The sequence below is a fragment of the Colobus angolensis genome, unplaced genomic scaffold, assembly GCF_000951035.1.
Source record: "Colobus angolensis palliatus isolate OR3802 unplaced genomic scaffold, Cang.pa_1.0 Scaffold14, whole genome shotgun sequence".
In the NCBI taxonomy this organism is placed as follows: Eukaryota; Metazoa; Chordata; class Mammalia; order Primates; family Cercopithecidae; genus Colobus; species Colobus angolensis.
In genome coordinates this window covers 1,625,921-1,642,459 of record NW_012114488.1, presented here as the reverse complement: position 1 = coordinate 1,642,459, position 16,539 = coordinate 1,625,921, and the positions used below count along the sequence as shown (strand labels likewise).

Genomic DNA, 16,539 nt, shown 5'->3' with positions numbered 1-16,539 from the left:
CGTAAAGGATAGCACTCATTTACAATGCTGCTAATGATTAAAATATTCAACATTTTTGATGGCTTACTACTGCTTTTGAGTGTTTATAAGATAGGCACTATTGTAAGAACTTTGCAAATTTTTATTTAATTAGCCTAATTATCATATACAATAAGACCTATTATTTGCTCCACTTTATACATGAAGTTACCAAGGCACGGAGAGGTTAAGTAACATACTCAGGTCACACAGTTAATAAATAGGGAAGCCAAGATTTGAATCCAGAGTATTTCCTGATTCTGAATTCTTAACAAAGTAATATAAGTCCCGATAGGGGGAAATAGGTCAGGCAGCACAATACAACATTAAGATACAGCATCAAGCCGGGCGCGGTGGCTCATGCCTATAATCACATCACTTCTAGAGGCCGAGGCAGGTGAATCACCGGAGGTCAGCAATTCAAGATGAGCCTGGCCAACATGGTGAAACCCATCTCTACTGCAAATACAAAAATTAGCCAGACATGGTGGTGCACGCCTGTAATCCCAGCTGCTTGGGAGGCTGAGGCAGAAAAATAGCTTGAACCTGGGAGGTCGAGGCTGCAGTGAGCTGAGATCACGCCACTGCACTCCAGCCTGGATGACAGAGTGAGACGCCATCCCAAAACATAAAGATGCAGCATGAAGACCTGGCTTTCAGTCCCAGTTGTGCTCTCACTCATTGTATGATCTTGGGTAATTTATGTGTCTTCTCTGATCCTCAGTTTTCTCATCTATAAAACGGGTCAAATATTAAAACTACAGGGTGTGATAAGGGGCATAACACTGTAAAACTCCTGGCACTGTGCCTAACACATAGGAAGTTTCAATAAGCATTCAGTATAAAAAGAGACCAAGAAGGTCTGTATTTTTCCTAAGGAAAGTTGCCTCACTGGAAGTCTTCTAGAGTTTTGTTTCCTAGAAATGCGTACTATAAATTTGGGAGACCATGCTGCGCATCATGTTAAAGCAAAACTTTAAAAAAAAAAACGTAACATAATAAAAAACAAAGGATATAGCAATTCTAAGAACTATCATAGAAAGATACACAGAATTCTGAACACACATGACTAAGCATCTCTAACTATGATCTGTAAAGCTGTTAATAACCGGACATTCAAAGGGAGCCCACATGGCTCTACATAACCGGTGCGGTAAGGCCAAAAATTAGTATTATGGGTTGCTTCGACATATGGTAAAACTGAGAGGGTCTCAAATGGCTTCACTGCAAGTTCCCTGCCACGCTCTGCTCCTGCAGATAAGGTTCTCGAGTGAAACAATTCTTATCCAGCAGACCAGATGCAGCTCCTGCCCGTCCCTCGGTAGCAGGTTTCAGTTCCCCGCCAGCCATGGAATGATGCACGCAAGCTAATCGCATCCTCCTGCAGGAAGCAAGGGTGACCCCATGCTCCTGATACTACACAGCCTGCCTCTCACAGCCCCTGGCTGTCACTCTGCTCCTCAGTGCAACCTCATGTGCCCCTTCATGGGCTGTGGTGTCCTCCTCCCCTTGGCAGTGAGTATATGTGACCAGTAGAACTGCTGTTCTTCTCACCTGGCCAGTGTCAAGTGCTGTGTCTGGCTGTCCCTATAACCGAGAGCAGGAAGACTTCCCTCATCACGGGGGTGAAAGAATGTGATCACATCCATTAAAAATAATGGCAAAAACTGCAATTACTTTTGCACCAACCTAACACTATGTGTGGTAACAGCTGATACAAAGGGAAAGATGGACCCTCAGCAGGGGCCTTTATACCAAACAGAACTTCAGGTCCATAAAATCATGTAAACTTCAAGCTTCTCCTAATGTAGTCAATTCCCAGTGCCCAATATTAGGCACGTCATCTCACCACCACAATCAGAAGTGTCCCTTTGGCAGCACACACAGGAAACGGTGTCTTCAGTAGAAAATGCAGTATCCTTATTCATAAGCATAAATTCTTTCGGGGTAGGAATACATACTCGTCAGCCTAAAATGTCTCAAATAACCAAAGAGAAGAAGGAAAGATCAGCACATTTACGGAATGCGGACCTGTTCGCTTTTTCTGGGAGACTGCCTGTTTTCTGTACAGCCCTCCATGAGCAGCGACAAAAGATCAGCACATTTACGGAATGTGGACCTGTTCGCTTTTGCTGGGAGGCTGCCTGTTTTCTGTACGGCCCTCCATGAGCAGCGACAGCGCAGGTAACTGCTCTGCTGTTTCAGTGTCTTCCATTAAGCACAGAAATCCACACCTTTGGTAATAAAATTTCCCTTTAGGAAAAGCCCTAGTCAAATCAGAAGCATTTATATAATTAACCTTGGTATTAAAATGTAAACATTTTACATTGTTACAAAACACAAATTTGATCATGATTCTACCTGCAAAACAGATTTCAGTTCATGGGGTAGGAGAGTGGGTGGGCAAGTGTGTGCTCACTCAGGACTTCCCTGGGGTAACCCGATCACGCAGCACTGCTTCGAAACACATCTCTGTTCTGTACCTTGGAAGAAGAGCTAGAGCTTCAAGTCGTTTCTGCTTTAAAATCTTAAATATGGGAAATGAATACCCATAAGCTCTAACTATGCTGGGTGAGTTCATTTTCAGGCCTGGAGGTTCAGTAAAGAATAGCACTTGGGGGGAGCAGGCATGGAGCTATGTGAGTCTGACGTCAGCCGGGGAAGAAGCTGCCTCTGAGGTGTAATTGCTAAAAATTCTCTCCTTTCTGAGACAATACACGTTTAATCCTGATACTACTCACACTAACAAAAAGCAAAAGGTCCCTTGTCTCAAGAATATAAAAAGGGAGGTGCTAGGCACACTGTGCTCACTTTTTAAATATTCTACATACAACAATAAAACACCTCTGAAACAACAATAAAAGATCCTTTCTCCCTCTCCTGGATTCGTCTTCTCTCTTACTTCTGTAATCAATGCACGCTACAAAAAAAAAGTGCATGTTACCAGTATCCTAATTTCAAGTGCAACATCATGAAATTTCGTATCTCTATTTATTCTATCTTAAAAAAAAAAAAAAAAAAAAAAAAAAGCCAGGCGCAGTGGCTCACACCTGTAATCCCAGGACTTTGGGAGGCCGAGGCAGGTAGATCACTTGAGCACAGGAGCTTGAGACCAGCCTGGGCAACATGGCTTTCCTTGTCTCTACAAAAAAATGCAAAAAAAATTAGCTGGGCAGGGTAGCACACACGTGGTCCCAGTGACTCGGGAGCCTGAGATGGGAAGATCACTTGAGCCTGGGGAGGTCAAGGCTGCAGTAAGCCAAGATTGTGCCACGGCATTCCAGCCTGGGAGACAGAGTGAGACCTTGTCTCAAATAGTAAAATAAAATAAAATTTTAAAAAGCCAGCCCAGGCAACACAGCAAGACCCTGCCTCTACAAAAAATTATCTTCTCTACAAAAACATTTTTTTAAACTTAGCAGGTGTGGTGGTATGTACCTACAGTTCTAACTGCTTGTGGGGATGAGACCCGAGGAGCCCTTGAACTCTTAAAGAGTTTGCTATGATCGTGCCACTGCACTCCAGCCTGGGTGACAGTGAGACCTTGCCTCAAAAAAAAAAAAAAAAAAATCACATCTTCCTTTGCTTCTAACCAGTGCTCCAGCTCCATGCAGGCTGAAATATATTTGGAGTTAATAAAATACTTTAAACCGTAATTCAGGGCTAGAAAAAGAAGAAGAGCAATGAATGCAACTACAAAGAAGGTAATTTTTATCCTACCCATTCACAGAACTTTCACCACTAAATGAGTATTTTCCTTCAAAGTAGCCAACAGAGAAGGCTATGTGCTCACTCTGATGAAGCTGGCATTGCTCAAGATATTTTTGGAAGCCTGTAGAATCTGACTGAGACCCTGCTCTACCCCGCTGGCTGTAGGTGCAGGCGTGTGGATCCACACTCGCACGCTCCCCTCTCTTTGTTTATAGCCTCACTCGGCTTTGAATCCAGAACTGTATTATCTAGCTTAAAAACTAAAGTTTCTCTCTCACCTGGCCAGAGCCAAATAACATTTTGTTTTTTTAAACCACCTTTTTTAAAGGTGGTTTTTTGCTACCTTTTAAAAGCGGGTGGTAAAGAGCATTCTTGCTCATCCAAATCTGCTTTCCTATCCTCCGCAGTAACGGAACTCTAAGTTTTAGCTGTTTTAATGGCCACCCAAAACGCTGTACTGTCATACCTGCCCTGTGCAGTTCTGACGAAAGGGAGGTGTCATGCGGCAGTTCCTGGAAGCCTCCCTCAAAAAGCTGGGCACACACCATTAGCCCTCCGTCACCTGCCACCTGCAATGTGTGGGTGGTGACTGTACTGAAGCAACCTCTTGCACCAGGAAGGCCACAGCCAAGTCCAGGGGATGGCAGAGTAGAAAGGTAGAAGGAGCTTGAGTACCTGAAGGCTAAGTGGGGTGGGGCCAGGCTACCAGGCCAGGACTGCCCACCCTGGGAATTTTATGCAAGAGAAAAAACTTCTATCCTATTAGAGCCACTGTTACTTAGAGTCCCTATTACAGACAAACCCAATTCTGGCTTTTATAAATAATATTTAAAAAATAAAACCCATGCTTTCTATAGTCAAAGATTTCTTATACTGAAGATACTCAAAAGAACACAGGTAAAAACAGGTAATAAGGCCATGCACAGTGGCACACGCCTGTAATCCCAGCACTTTGTGAGGCTGAGGCAGGCCAGGTCACCTGTGGTTGGGAGTTCAAGACCAGCCTGGCCAACATGGTGAAACCCCTTCAATTACTAAAAATACCAAAAAAACACACAAAAATTAGCTGGGCATGTTGGCAAGTACTTGTAATCCCAGCTACTCAGGAGGCTGAGGCAGGAGCATTGCTTGAACCTGGGAGGCAGAGGTTGCAGTGAGCTGAGACTGCACCACTGCACTCCAGCCTGGGCAACAGAGTGAGACTCTGCCTCAAAAAAAAAAAAAAATAGAGAAAAATAATGGGCAATGGACTTCAGGGGCTTTTCTAAAATAGGCCTGCCATAGATCTCCAGAACTGAATAAGCAATGAGCCTCCCAACGTGCCCACTTAGAAGAGGACAGCATTCACTTAGATGATTAGCTTTAGGGATTTTCTGAATCTACTGAGTCATTTTCTGAACCATTACGTTACTGTCAAACAAACATGGGAGGGCTACACGAGATAAGGACTTAGCATAGTTGTATCATGTCATACCACGCACAGGAATATCCACATACCTTCTGAAGAATTCAAACACACACACACACGCACAGCAGAAGGCAGCTAGAAAATGCCTGCTTATGATAAAACAAGAAAAGCAAAGCGTGAAACAAAAACATGCCTCGAGACTTACGTGGTTATCTTTATAATAGTAAGAAAGGACAGGAAATCGCCGTCTGCTCCGGAATTTGGAACTCCCCACTATGATGTGTGCCGTGGCCGATCTGGGAACGTACAGTTCAGTAGGATAAGAGTCACAAACCTGTCACCAGAAAATACAAAGGGATTTTTAGGCCATCTAGTAATGCCCTGCGAACTGCCCCCAGAAATTCCACTTCACCACGCTTATAGGTACATCCTTAAGTTCCCTTAACCATGTTACAGAGGAGGGTATTTTGAGGAAAGTCAAAGCCACTTCAGAGGAATGAAGTGCTGCTGATTCCATGTAATCATTCTGAAGGAATGCAAGATACCCTTAGTGTTCTGTCCCCGTGCACTGTCCCCTCTCGCCAAGGGCTCTTTGTGCAAGACCAGTGACACTGAAGCCTTCTTTTCATCAACAAGAGACAAACTGCAATTCTGCATCCTGGCTGAGAAAACCTGAGCTGCCAGGATTTGGTTGAAAGAATGACCCCAGGAGACAGTTTTCCTAAAACATAAGCACACTGGTTAAGCCAGCAGGTTACCTCTGTGTCTCTGACACGCCCAGTGCGCTTTCCTGGCCCTGACACATCACGCAAGCTGATGCCTCCCCAGACACTCCTGCCCCCAACCTTCCCAAATCCCATCTGTTCTTCAAGGACCAATTCAAGTTCCACCTCCTTCGGAAAGCTTCTTCCTTGACCTTTCAGTCCATGCAGATTTCCTAATGTGCCGCACGTTACCACGCAATGTAGCAGCTGGATTTTTGTTTCTTATGTGTTGATTTGATAAGTGGTAAGAATAGATATACTCTTTCTACGCAACCCTGAGAGTGATTACCACAGTGGAATGGTGCCTTGGAAGGATCTTGCATTTCAGAACCAGAAATCGGCAGTTTAGAACCTGGCTCTGATTGAGCAACTTCATGACCCTGGGGAAGCCAAACTACACGGTACACTGTGGTCCGCTAATCTCTAGAAGTGATTCTGCAGCAACAATATCTCATGGGGTTGACAGATGGATCAAATCCCGTAACACCAATGGCAAAGCACTTTATAAACCACTAAATCCAAAACAAATGTTAGTGGTAGCAACAGTGATAGCAGTTGAGGCTACTGTTGCTCAACACATTTTGCCTTCACATCAGTCCATCCATCTTTTCGCAATGTGAAGATCACCCACATGGCAGTTTCCTGGGATATATCAAGCACCTCTTTACTTCCTGGATGTCAAACATCTTCCTAGGCATATCAAGGGAGTCCTCAATTAGGTGTAACAACAGGGATGTACTAGTCCATTTTCATACTATTATAAAGAAATACCTGAGACTGGGTAATTTATACTGTTTAATGGACTCACAGTTCCACATGGCAGGGAGGCCTCACAAGCATGGCAAAAGGTAAAGGAGGAGCAGAGGCACGTCTTACATAGTGCCAGGCAAGAGAGTGTGTGCAGGGGAACTGCCCTTTGTAAAGTCATTAGATCTCGTGAGACTTATTCACTATCATGAGAACAGCATGGGAAAGACCGGTCCCCATGATGCAATTACCTCCTACCGGGTCCCTCCCATGACACGTCAGGATTAGGGGAGCTACCATTCAACATGAGACTTGGGTGGGGACACAGCAACCCATATCAAGGGGAAATACTTTAGCTGCAGGTCCTGTGTCCATCTCCACCCACCTTTATCACTCTGGAAGATGGGGTTGTAGGGACTGAAAACCCACAACTGAAATCCAAGCCTCTTATAAAGTCTTCTGTGATGATGCCTCCCTTGCTGGCCTCCACTGTCTTTGTTACCAGAATGGGGAACAACAAAGAGCAGGAAATAAAAGGGCCACAGAAGAGATGTTCACAGGCCCGAAGTGTAATTTCAGGGTTCTACCAGACATTTTAGGAAACAAGATTACCAAAGAGTTTAACATGGGCTGTGGCACTGACACTCTGAAGGAAAATCTGCCAAGAACAGAAGGCTCAACCAACTTGGACCCAGAGAGCTTTAGCTGGGAGTACTGCCATAAAACACTGCACTCCCTCCCCCATGTCAATCTGGTGTCTGAACCTCCATGAAGTCAGCCAGCTAGAACACTATGACATGGACCACACCTGTTTGTCTGAGGTTCAAGAGACATGTAGTCATTGCACCAGACCAACAACATTTTCCTAAAACAACAGTTTTTAAAAGGAAATAAGTAGGTTTTCAGTAAGTTGGAAATTACCTACATTCTTCCTTGTAACAACACTAAGGAACTGCAAAGTTTCATGATTAAATAAGAGTAAGCAACATGCAAGATTTGTCAACATGCTTATTTCACACAGCCTCTTTAAAGAGCAAGAGGTAAGCTGGGAACTTAGGAGCTCCTGCCAGACCCTTTTATGGCCTCCTAAGGCTAAATAAACACCTAAGTTCACTGGCATCATGGCCCTGTGTGCACCAGAGCTGGAATGAGACCAAATAGAGAAAATCAACACCCAGAGCCCACTCTCCTTAGCCCCAATTCATGGCCCTCTTGATTCACAAAGGAGCAAGGAAGACCACCTCCTGACCTCTAAGAGCACCAGAGCTCGCTCTTTACAGGGTAGAGATATGTAGACTTTGATGGCTTGGCATGTGCCAGGACCAAGAGCTCAACAACCTGCGCCCAGTCACCAGTGGCCAGGCTTGCATCAGGTGTGGAGGCCTCCCCTCTAAGAACACAATACCAGTTATGAGGATTTCTGCCTTCCCTGGAGCACTGGGTTTAGCGGAAAAAGTTCCATGGGTCAGAGCTTAAGTTATAAGGCATTCTGACGCACACTTACTTGGAAAACGCTAAGAAGCTAAAATGCCTTTGGGAAAAGTAGATTCAAGGTGTCAGTTAACACATGAAGATACAACCTCTTACCAAGCTAGAAGCATGGATATTTGTCCTGATTTCATCAAAGTAGACAGCACTCTCAAGTGGAAATTAACATAACAATCCTACTTTGAAAATATAAAACACCACTGAAAGGAATTATAATAAACAAGTAAATGGTAAGATACCTTGTGTTCATGCACTGGAAGACTTAATATTGTGAAGATGTCCATCCTATGCCAAGCAACCTACAGACACAAGGCAATCCCTCTCAAAATCTCAATGGCATTTTTTGCAGAAGTAGAAAAATTCATCCTAAAATTCATGTGGATTCTCCAGGGACCCCAAATAGCAAAAAACAATTTTGAAAACGAACAAAGTTAGAGGACTTACACTTCATAATTTCAAAATATAGTACAAAGCCGTATCTATTTTGCAGCAATCAAACACTGTGGTACTGGAATAAAGACAGACTAATAGGCCAACGGAATAGAGAATCCAGAAGTAAACCTTCATGTATATGTTCAAATGTTCCTCAACATGGGTGCCAAGACTACTCAATGGGGAAAGGTTAGTCACTTCAACAAATGGTACTGGGAAAACTGGATATCCACATGCAAAAATAAAATAAAATAAAAATGGGCCATATCTTGTACTACATAAAAAAATTAACTCAAAATGGACTAAAGACCTAAATGTAAGACCCAAAAGTATTAAACTCCTAGAAAAGAACATAAAGGACAAGCTTTATGATACTGGAGTTGACAATGATTTCTTACGTATGACAGCAAAAGCAGAGGAAACAAAATACTAGACAAATGGAACTATATCAAACTTAAATACTTTTAAACATCAAAGGACACAATCAAAAGTGAAAAAGCAACCTACAGAATGGGAGAAACTATTAGTAAATTGTTATCTTAGGGAAATCAAAATCAAAACCACAACGAGATATTAACTCACAATTGTTAGGATGGCCACTATTAAAAAATGAAAGAATGAAAACATAATAAAACAAGTACTGGTGAGCATGCAGATAAAAGGAAACCCTCATGCACTGCGGGTGGGGATGTATAATTATGCAGCCACTATGGAAAACGGTATGGAGGCTCTTCAGAAACTTAAAAATACAATTCCTACATGATCCAGCAATCCCACTTCTGGATGTATGTCCAAAAGACTTGAAAGCAGAATCTCAAGGAAATATTTGCACAACCATGTTCACAGCGCATTATTCACAGCCAAGAGGTGGAAGCAACCCAAATGCCCATCAAGTGATGAATGGATAAGCAATACAATGGTATGTCAATACAATGAAATACTATTCAGCCCTAAAAAGGAAGGAAATCCTATTATGTGCATTAACACAGATGAACCTTGAGGATATTAAGTGACATAAGCCTGTCACAAAAAGAAAATACTATATGATTCCACTTATACGAGGAATCTAAAGTAGTCAAATTCATAGAAACAAGAAGTAGAAGGATGGTTGCCAGGGGCTGTGGGAGGTGGGAATGGGGAGTTGTTTAACGGGTACAGAGTTTCAGTTCTGAAGATGGAAAGTTCCAGAGATCTATAGTACAACAATGTCAATATACGTAACACTCCTAAACTATACCTTAAAAATGACTAAGATGGCAAACTTTATGTTATGCATTTTTTAATCACAATGAAAAAAGTAAAACAATCTTAGCATTCACTGCTGTCATTTTTGCAACAAGCTCACAGAGTTGTAGTCAAAATTCTGACAATAAATAATGCACACAATGATGCAACATATGTCACTAATTTTCAGACACCTCAGTCTGCCTCTCAATATTTTATCTGGTTTGGAAAACCACCTGACAAAATTCAGAGAGAATATGAGAAGTTCAGAGAAATGGAAAATGTTTTTCTCCTGAATTTTCTTCACATGGACTCTGCCTTAGTTAATGAAAGTGGATTAGTAAGTTAATCATTTTACCATTTTTTAACATGAATAAGCAAACGGATTTTCTTTGTGCTCCACTAAATTAACTGACCTTCCTGGAGTGCGCACATCCCTTGGTGTTGTCCTGGCAAGAGGAACCTTTTGGTAATTCTTTCACTTATTCGACAAGCTTTCACTGAGTACTTATTATATGCCAGGCATTACTCTTAGTTGTAAGGGCAGAAATGAATAACAGTTTTTGGCCTTGAAGATTTCACACGCCCAGGACAGCTGATCTTTGTTAACCTGGATAGAATCTTCCAGTGTCATTGCAGGCTACTAGCCATCTAAGATGCAATCCAAAAGTTTCACTCAGACCTCCAAGGACCAATCACTCGACTGAGAGCTTTGGGGTAAGAGTTGTCAGAAACTGAGAGATACCTATGCACACAATCTTCTTAAACATTTCAGTGCTAAAATTTATTTCAAGGAATTTATGATGAACAGGGAGAAGGAGGAGGTTATGAACAGGATAAAATGACGTATATGTGAACAAAACAAAATAATGCACGATACATAAAATACAGCTGTGGATAACTGAAATAAATGAGCTTTAATAAAATCACTGGTTTGGGTTGTATTTTACATTTTATTCCAAGATAGATTAAAACTTTAACCTAGCAATGAATACCAACTACTTTATTTAAATAAAGACCATTTCAAGGGTTAGGTATAAAAAGAAATCTGAGCTTAGAGATTTAGACTACCATAAGAAAGTGTCTTATAAATAGCGATGGTAGTAAGATGATACAGATAATAATAATAATTAGCCTGCCCAAGGCCACACTTAAAGAAAATAGCAGAATTGGTTCTAGAATCTAAGTTTTTTGTACTCTACGTCTGCTGTTATTTCCATCGTGGGCAATTGTTTCTTTTCCATCAAATGACACTTCCTGACCCACCAACCTCAAAGGATTTGTGAGAAGAAATAAGATAACTTGTAAAATAAGGGAGGAAAAAGTAAACATTTTCTCAGCCATGAGGTCAAAAGCAAAAGGAATGGATTTGGATGTCTCTCTCTCCACGGATTATCAGTCACAAATTTTCTGAAATAAGACAACCTTTATTCTCTTGCTAAGTGAGTGACAAACCAGGGTCCATCATCTTCCCCCCATTTCAGTGATACTTGCAAAATCAGAAAATCCCCCAGGTTGTTACCTTTTCTGCTTCCAAACAGTTTGTTCCTTGTTAGTTTTGTTTTGCTGTGTGTTGCTTCCGAACAGAAAAGCTGAGTAACTCATGTTTTGCAGTCTGTGCAATGTAGGACTTCAGTGACTGAATATGAGTCATGCTTATGCCCTAATTCTAGAAGGAAATCTCATCAAAAATAGGAAGAACCTGCATTTCCAAGGAGACGTTATTCCACAAGATGTGGTTCAGCCTCATTTTCTTCCTCGCCCAAGGATGTGTCATATTAACAAAAAGGGTATCCAATTTTCTTTACTCAACTTGGATTTTCCTTTCTTTCATTTCAAGGCTAAAAATTCACTGCAAAAGTTAGCTTTAGTATGCAAACAAATTAGTCTGATTACATGAGCCCGATACTTTATAATGATTAACGCTATGCTTGTTAAATTTAAGTGTAATTATGAAGAAGATTCAGCATCATGAAAGTGTCCATGCTAGCCCAAATAATCTATAAATTCAAGATATCCTGAGGAATTATGTCAAAGGAACTGACTTTTAAGACATCAAGATTATAAAGCCATAATAATCACAATTGGTAAAAATGTAATTCTGGGATTTAAACAGTGTCAAATTGGGACAAAGTTTAGCAAACAGACCAGGATTAAAAAAAAAAAAAAAAGTATGCTAAAAAACAAAACATAGTAAGAAAGACTGACAACTCAAAACTTCTGAAGACACTGGAACAGTGTATCAAAATCTCCTGAGAGATAATATCTGCAAGAGCTATAAACTATAACAAATTATTGGCTACATTATATAAAGAACTACAAATCAACAAGAAAAAGACAAATAATCTTATAGAAAAAAAGAGCAAAAATGTGAGTAGATAATTCACAGAAGAGTCAACATGAATGGCCGAGAAACACAAGCTCAACCTCCCTAGCTGATCAGGTCAGTGCAAAAACCACATTAAGATCCAATTCAGACAAATCAGTTTGGCTCAAAGTTAAGATCCGATAATAAATCTACATGGTTATATAAATGAAACAATACAAAAAGGTGCATAAAATGCTATAAATAAAAGCAAAGGAGCAACAATGCCAAATTGCACCCAGTGGTGCTGAAGCAGAAGAAATCCCACTTTCATCCTAGTGTCCTATCCACCCCATTACCAACACCAGTCTAGGTTATCACTTTTGCGCAAACGTGTCCTTATTCTCCCTCCTTTGTTAAGCCAAAAGGTATTATACTATATTCACCATATTGTGCCTTGCTTTTTCTAACCTAACAATATATTTTAGCAGTCTTTATCAGCACATAGGAATCTTCCACATTTCGTTTAATGGTTATACACTAACTTAATCACATGGATAGAGCAAAAATTATTTAGCTGACCCCCATTAAAGATATTTGGGTTTCTTCTAATATTTGCTATTACAAACAATTCTTCAAAGAAATAACCTTGGGGGCCAGGCATGGTGGCTCACCTGTAATCCCAACATTTTGGGAAGCAGAGGCGGGCAGATCACTTAAGGTCAGGAGTTCAAGACCAACTGGCCAACATGGTGAAACCCTATCTCTACAAAAAATAATAATAATAATAATAATAATATAAACATTAGCTGGTTGTAGTGGTAGGTGTCTGTAATCCCAGCTACTTGGGAGGCTGAGGCAGGAAAACTGCTTGAATCCAGGAGGCAGAGGTTACAGTGAGCTGAGCTCGCCCCACTGTACTCTAGCTTGGGCAACAGAGCGAGGCCCTGTCTCAATAAAACTAAACAAAACAAAATAAAATAAAATAAAATAACCTTGGGTATCAGTATGTGTGTATGCTATTAAATTCATAGAGTAAATTCTCAGAAGTGCAATGTGGAATCAACAAAGAAGAGTACCAGTGAATATCATATTGATACCAATTGTTGGGGAGTCTGTGGACTAATGAGAACTCATGTCTTGCAAGCAGGTCAATATGTCCGTGCAAACACTTTAGAAAAGAATTTTCCAGAATCTAGTAAAATTCAAATCTATATACTCTTTAGCTCATAAACTCTACTCCTAAGTAGAAACACAATATAGTACAAGACATATACAGCCACTTAACAGCTTTATTCATGACAACAAAATACACCAAATAAAAGAAAAAAAGAAAGAGGGAAGGATGAGTAATTTTTAAAACTATGGTATATTTGGGAAATGGAATACAACCCACTAGTGCAGAATGAAGGAATCGGAGCTGTTGGTATCAACAGTTATTAATCTCTCTGTGCCTTAGGCAATTACTTAATCTCTCTGTCATACTTTCTCCATTTGTAAAGTAGAAATAATAATAATACTATTCATAGAATTAATATTTGCTAATATTTATCAAGTTTTTAGAACAGTACCTGGCATGTAGTAACTATGTACATATTTGTCAAATGAAATGGATCACAAATACAAATGTTACCATGTTGAGTGAAAAGCCAAGTTTCAGAGAACTCTATACAGCATATGCAGACCAACTACAGACAGTATAAAAACATGCAAAACAATACCACACACTATTACAGTAAGTCCTTGCTCAACAATGCCCGTAGGCTGTTGGCAATTGCAACTTTAAGCAAAAGAACATAAAACACCACCGTTTTTCCCTCATAGATATCACAAAATGATGCCGAGCAAAATGGTGTTATTTGAGGATCTGCTGTACATCGTTTCACTCAAAGTCACAGTTTCCAAGAACCTGCTGACATTAAGTGAGGACTTCCTATATTTAGAAATATAGAAATGCTATAATAAAGGCAAGGGAATGACAACGCCAAATTGCAGACATTGATGCTGGAGCGAGAGACAATTTGGAAGTGCTGAGAAATTAACTAGCACTGGCGATGCTCATTCTTATACAGCACACAGATCCCAGGCGTTCATTCCATTATTCTTCAAAGTCCTGTGTGTGTCATAAGTGTGCCATAATAAACAAATAACTTTTTTTTCTTTTTTCCCTTCTCTACTTTGTGGGATGATTTAAGTAACTTTTTTTCTAAATGAAAGATACACAGTGGAGGAAAAGCAATAGGACATATACCTCTGAAATAATTACAAGCAAATACAGGGAAAAACCATCCAGTGATAGACATGAAAAAGGAAAAAGCATAATTAACAGAACACACAATACATGATATCTAGAACAATATCACAGATAGTATTTCACCACAAAAAAAAGATTTTCAGGTTGAGTAAAAAACAATCTAACCAAACTCAGCTTAAAAAGATAAAACATTTACACAGGAAGGTTAAAAAGAAGAGGTTAAACAGAGCTCCACCAAGCAAATTCTGACAAAGAGAAAGAAACAGTGGAAATATAATCATATAAAATAGAATTAAAGGCCGCCACAGTGGCTCACACCTGTAATCCTAGCACTTTGGGAGGCCGAGGCGGGCGGATCACGAGGTCAGGAGATCGAGATCATCCTGGCTAACACGGTGAAACCCCGTCTCTACTAAAAATACAAAAAATTCGCTGGGCGTGGTGGTGGGCACCTGTAGTCCCAGCTACTTGGGAGGCTGAGGCAGGAGAATGGCATGAACCCGGGAGGAAGAGCTTGCAGTGAGCCGAGACTGCGCCACTGCACTCCAACCTGGGCGACAGAGCGAGACTCCATCTCAATTAAAAAAAAAAAAAAATAGAATTAAAAGTTTAAATAATTCACAGGAAAAGGGGATATGTGAAATTGACAAAAAGAACACACTAAGATGTCCTTAATCATTACGTACTAAACCGTCTAACTTTAAAATATATAATGCAAACATGTTAGAACTTAAGGAGAAAATGTCCAATCACAATCATAACAGGAATTTTCTCACATACCTCTATCAGAAATCAGCTGAGCAAAGGGACCAAAATAATAAGAAATTCAATTTAGATAAAAGGAAAATTTCACACCTAAATAGAGAATACACATTTTCTCCAGACTCAAAATATTTATTAAAAATCAATAGAATACTGTGTTTTATGAAGATATAAGTCTTCAAAACATTCCCCAAATATGAATTCCATAGGCCATGTGTTCTGAATGCAATATAAGGGACTAGAAACTAACAAATACTGATCAAAAACTAAAACATCAGTGTCCTACCTGCCTGAAATTTTTTAAAAAATTTAGGCCCTTTATGCCTTTTGGTAGATTCTGGAAAGATTTTTCTTATAAAATAAAAACTGGGGTTATATGCATAAAGATACTACATCAAGAATTATTCGTGTGGCAAAAAAAAAGTCTAAGTAATAATCTAAACGCCCTTTTGTAAAATTTGAGACAAGGTATTTTGTTGCCCAAGCTAGAGTGCATGGCGCAATCACAGCTCACTGCTGCCTCAACCTCCCAGGCTCAAGCAATCCTCCAGCCTCGGCCTCCCAGGTAGCTGGGACTACAGGTGCACACCTCCATGCCTAGCTAATTTTTTAAAATGTTTTTGTGGGAATGAGGTTCTCCGTATGTTGTCCAGGCTGGTCTCAAACTCCTGGGCTCAAGCAATTCTCTCATTGTGGCTTCACAAATTGTAGGGATTACAGGCATGAGCCACCATGCCTGGCCTAAATGCGTATTAATAAAGAAATACTTTAGTACCTTACCGTACATTCATTCGATGGACTACTGTACAATCATTTCATTGACTGTTAGAAGTACCATATAGCAATGTAGCAAATCCTCATGAGACTGGGCATGATGACTCACACTTATAATTATAGCACTTTGGGAGGCCAAGGCAGAAGGATTGCTTGAGCCCAGGAATTCGAGACCAGCCTGGGCAACATAGGGAGAACTTGTTCCTATAAAAATTTTGAAAAAGTAAGCAATTACGGCAGCATGTGCCTGTAATCTTAGCTACTCAGGAGGAATGCTTGGGATCTGGAGTTTGAGACTGCAGTGAGCTATACCCCACGGTACTCTAGCCTGGGTAACAGAATGAAACCCCGTTTCTTTAAAAAAACAAACAAACAAACAAAAGAACCGCAAGAAAATCCCTGTGACAAGGTCAAGAAAATAATCAGAATTCAAAATATGTAACTGGAAATGGTCATTTATCAGGAGATAAAATACAAATTGTCAATCAATATATAAAAAGCTACAACTCAAGAAATCAAGATACAAAGATTAAATTAAAACAAGAAATCGGCCAGGCTCGGTGGCTCAAGCCTGTAATCCCAGCACTTTGGGAGGCCGAGACGGGTGGATCACGAGGTCAGGAGATCGAGACCATCCTGGCTAACACGGTGA

The 16,539-nt window shown here is 40.5% G+C and overlaps 1 protein-coding gene across 1 annotated transcript in view; it reads right to left on the bottom strand.

Moving 5' to 3' along the window:
* Positions 1 to 16,539, bottom strand: part of MTMR7 (myotubularin related protein 7) — a 114,322-nt gene that overhangs the window by 44,143 nt on the left and 53,640 nt on the right. The window contains exon 5 of the mRNA XM_011934881.1: positions 5,343 to 5,471. Coding sequence (XP_011790271.1) covers positions 5,343 to 5,471 — 129 coding nt within the window. The remainder of the gene's footprint in view (positions 1 to 5,342; positions 5,472 to 16,539) is intronic.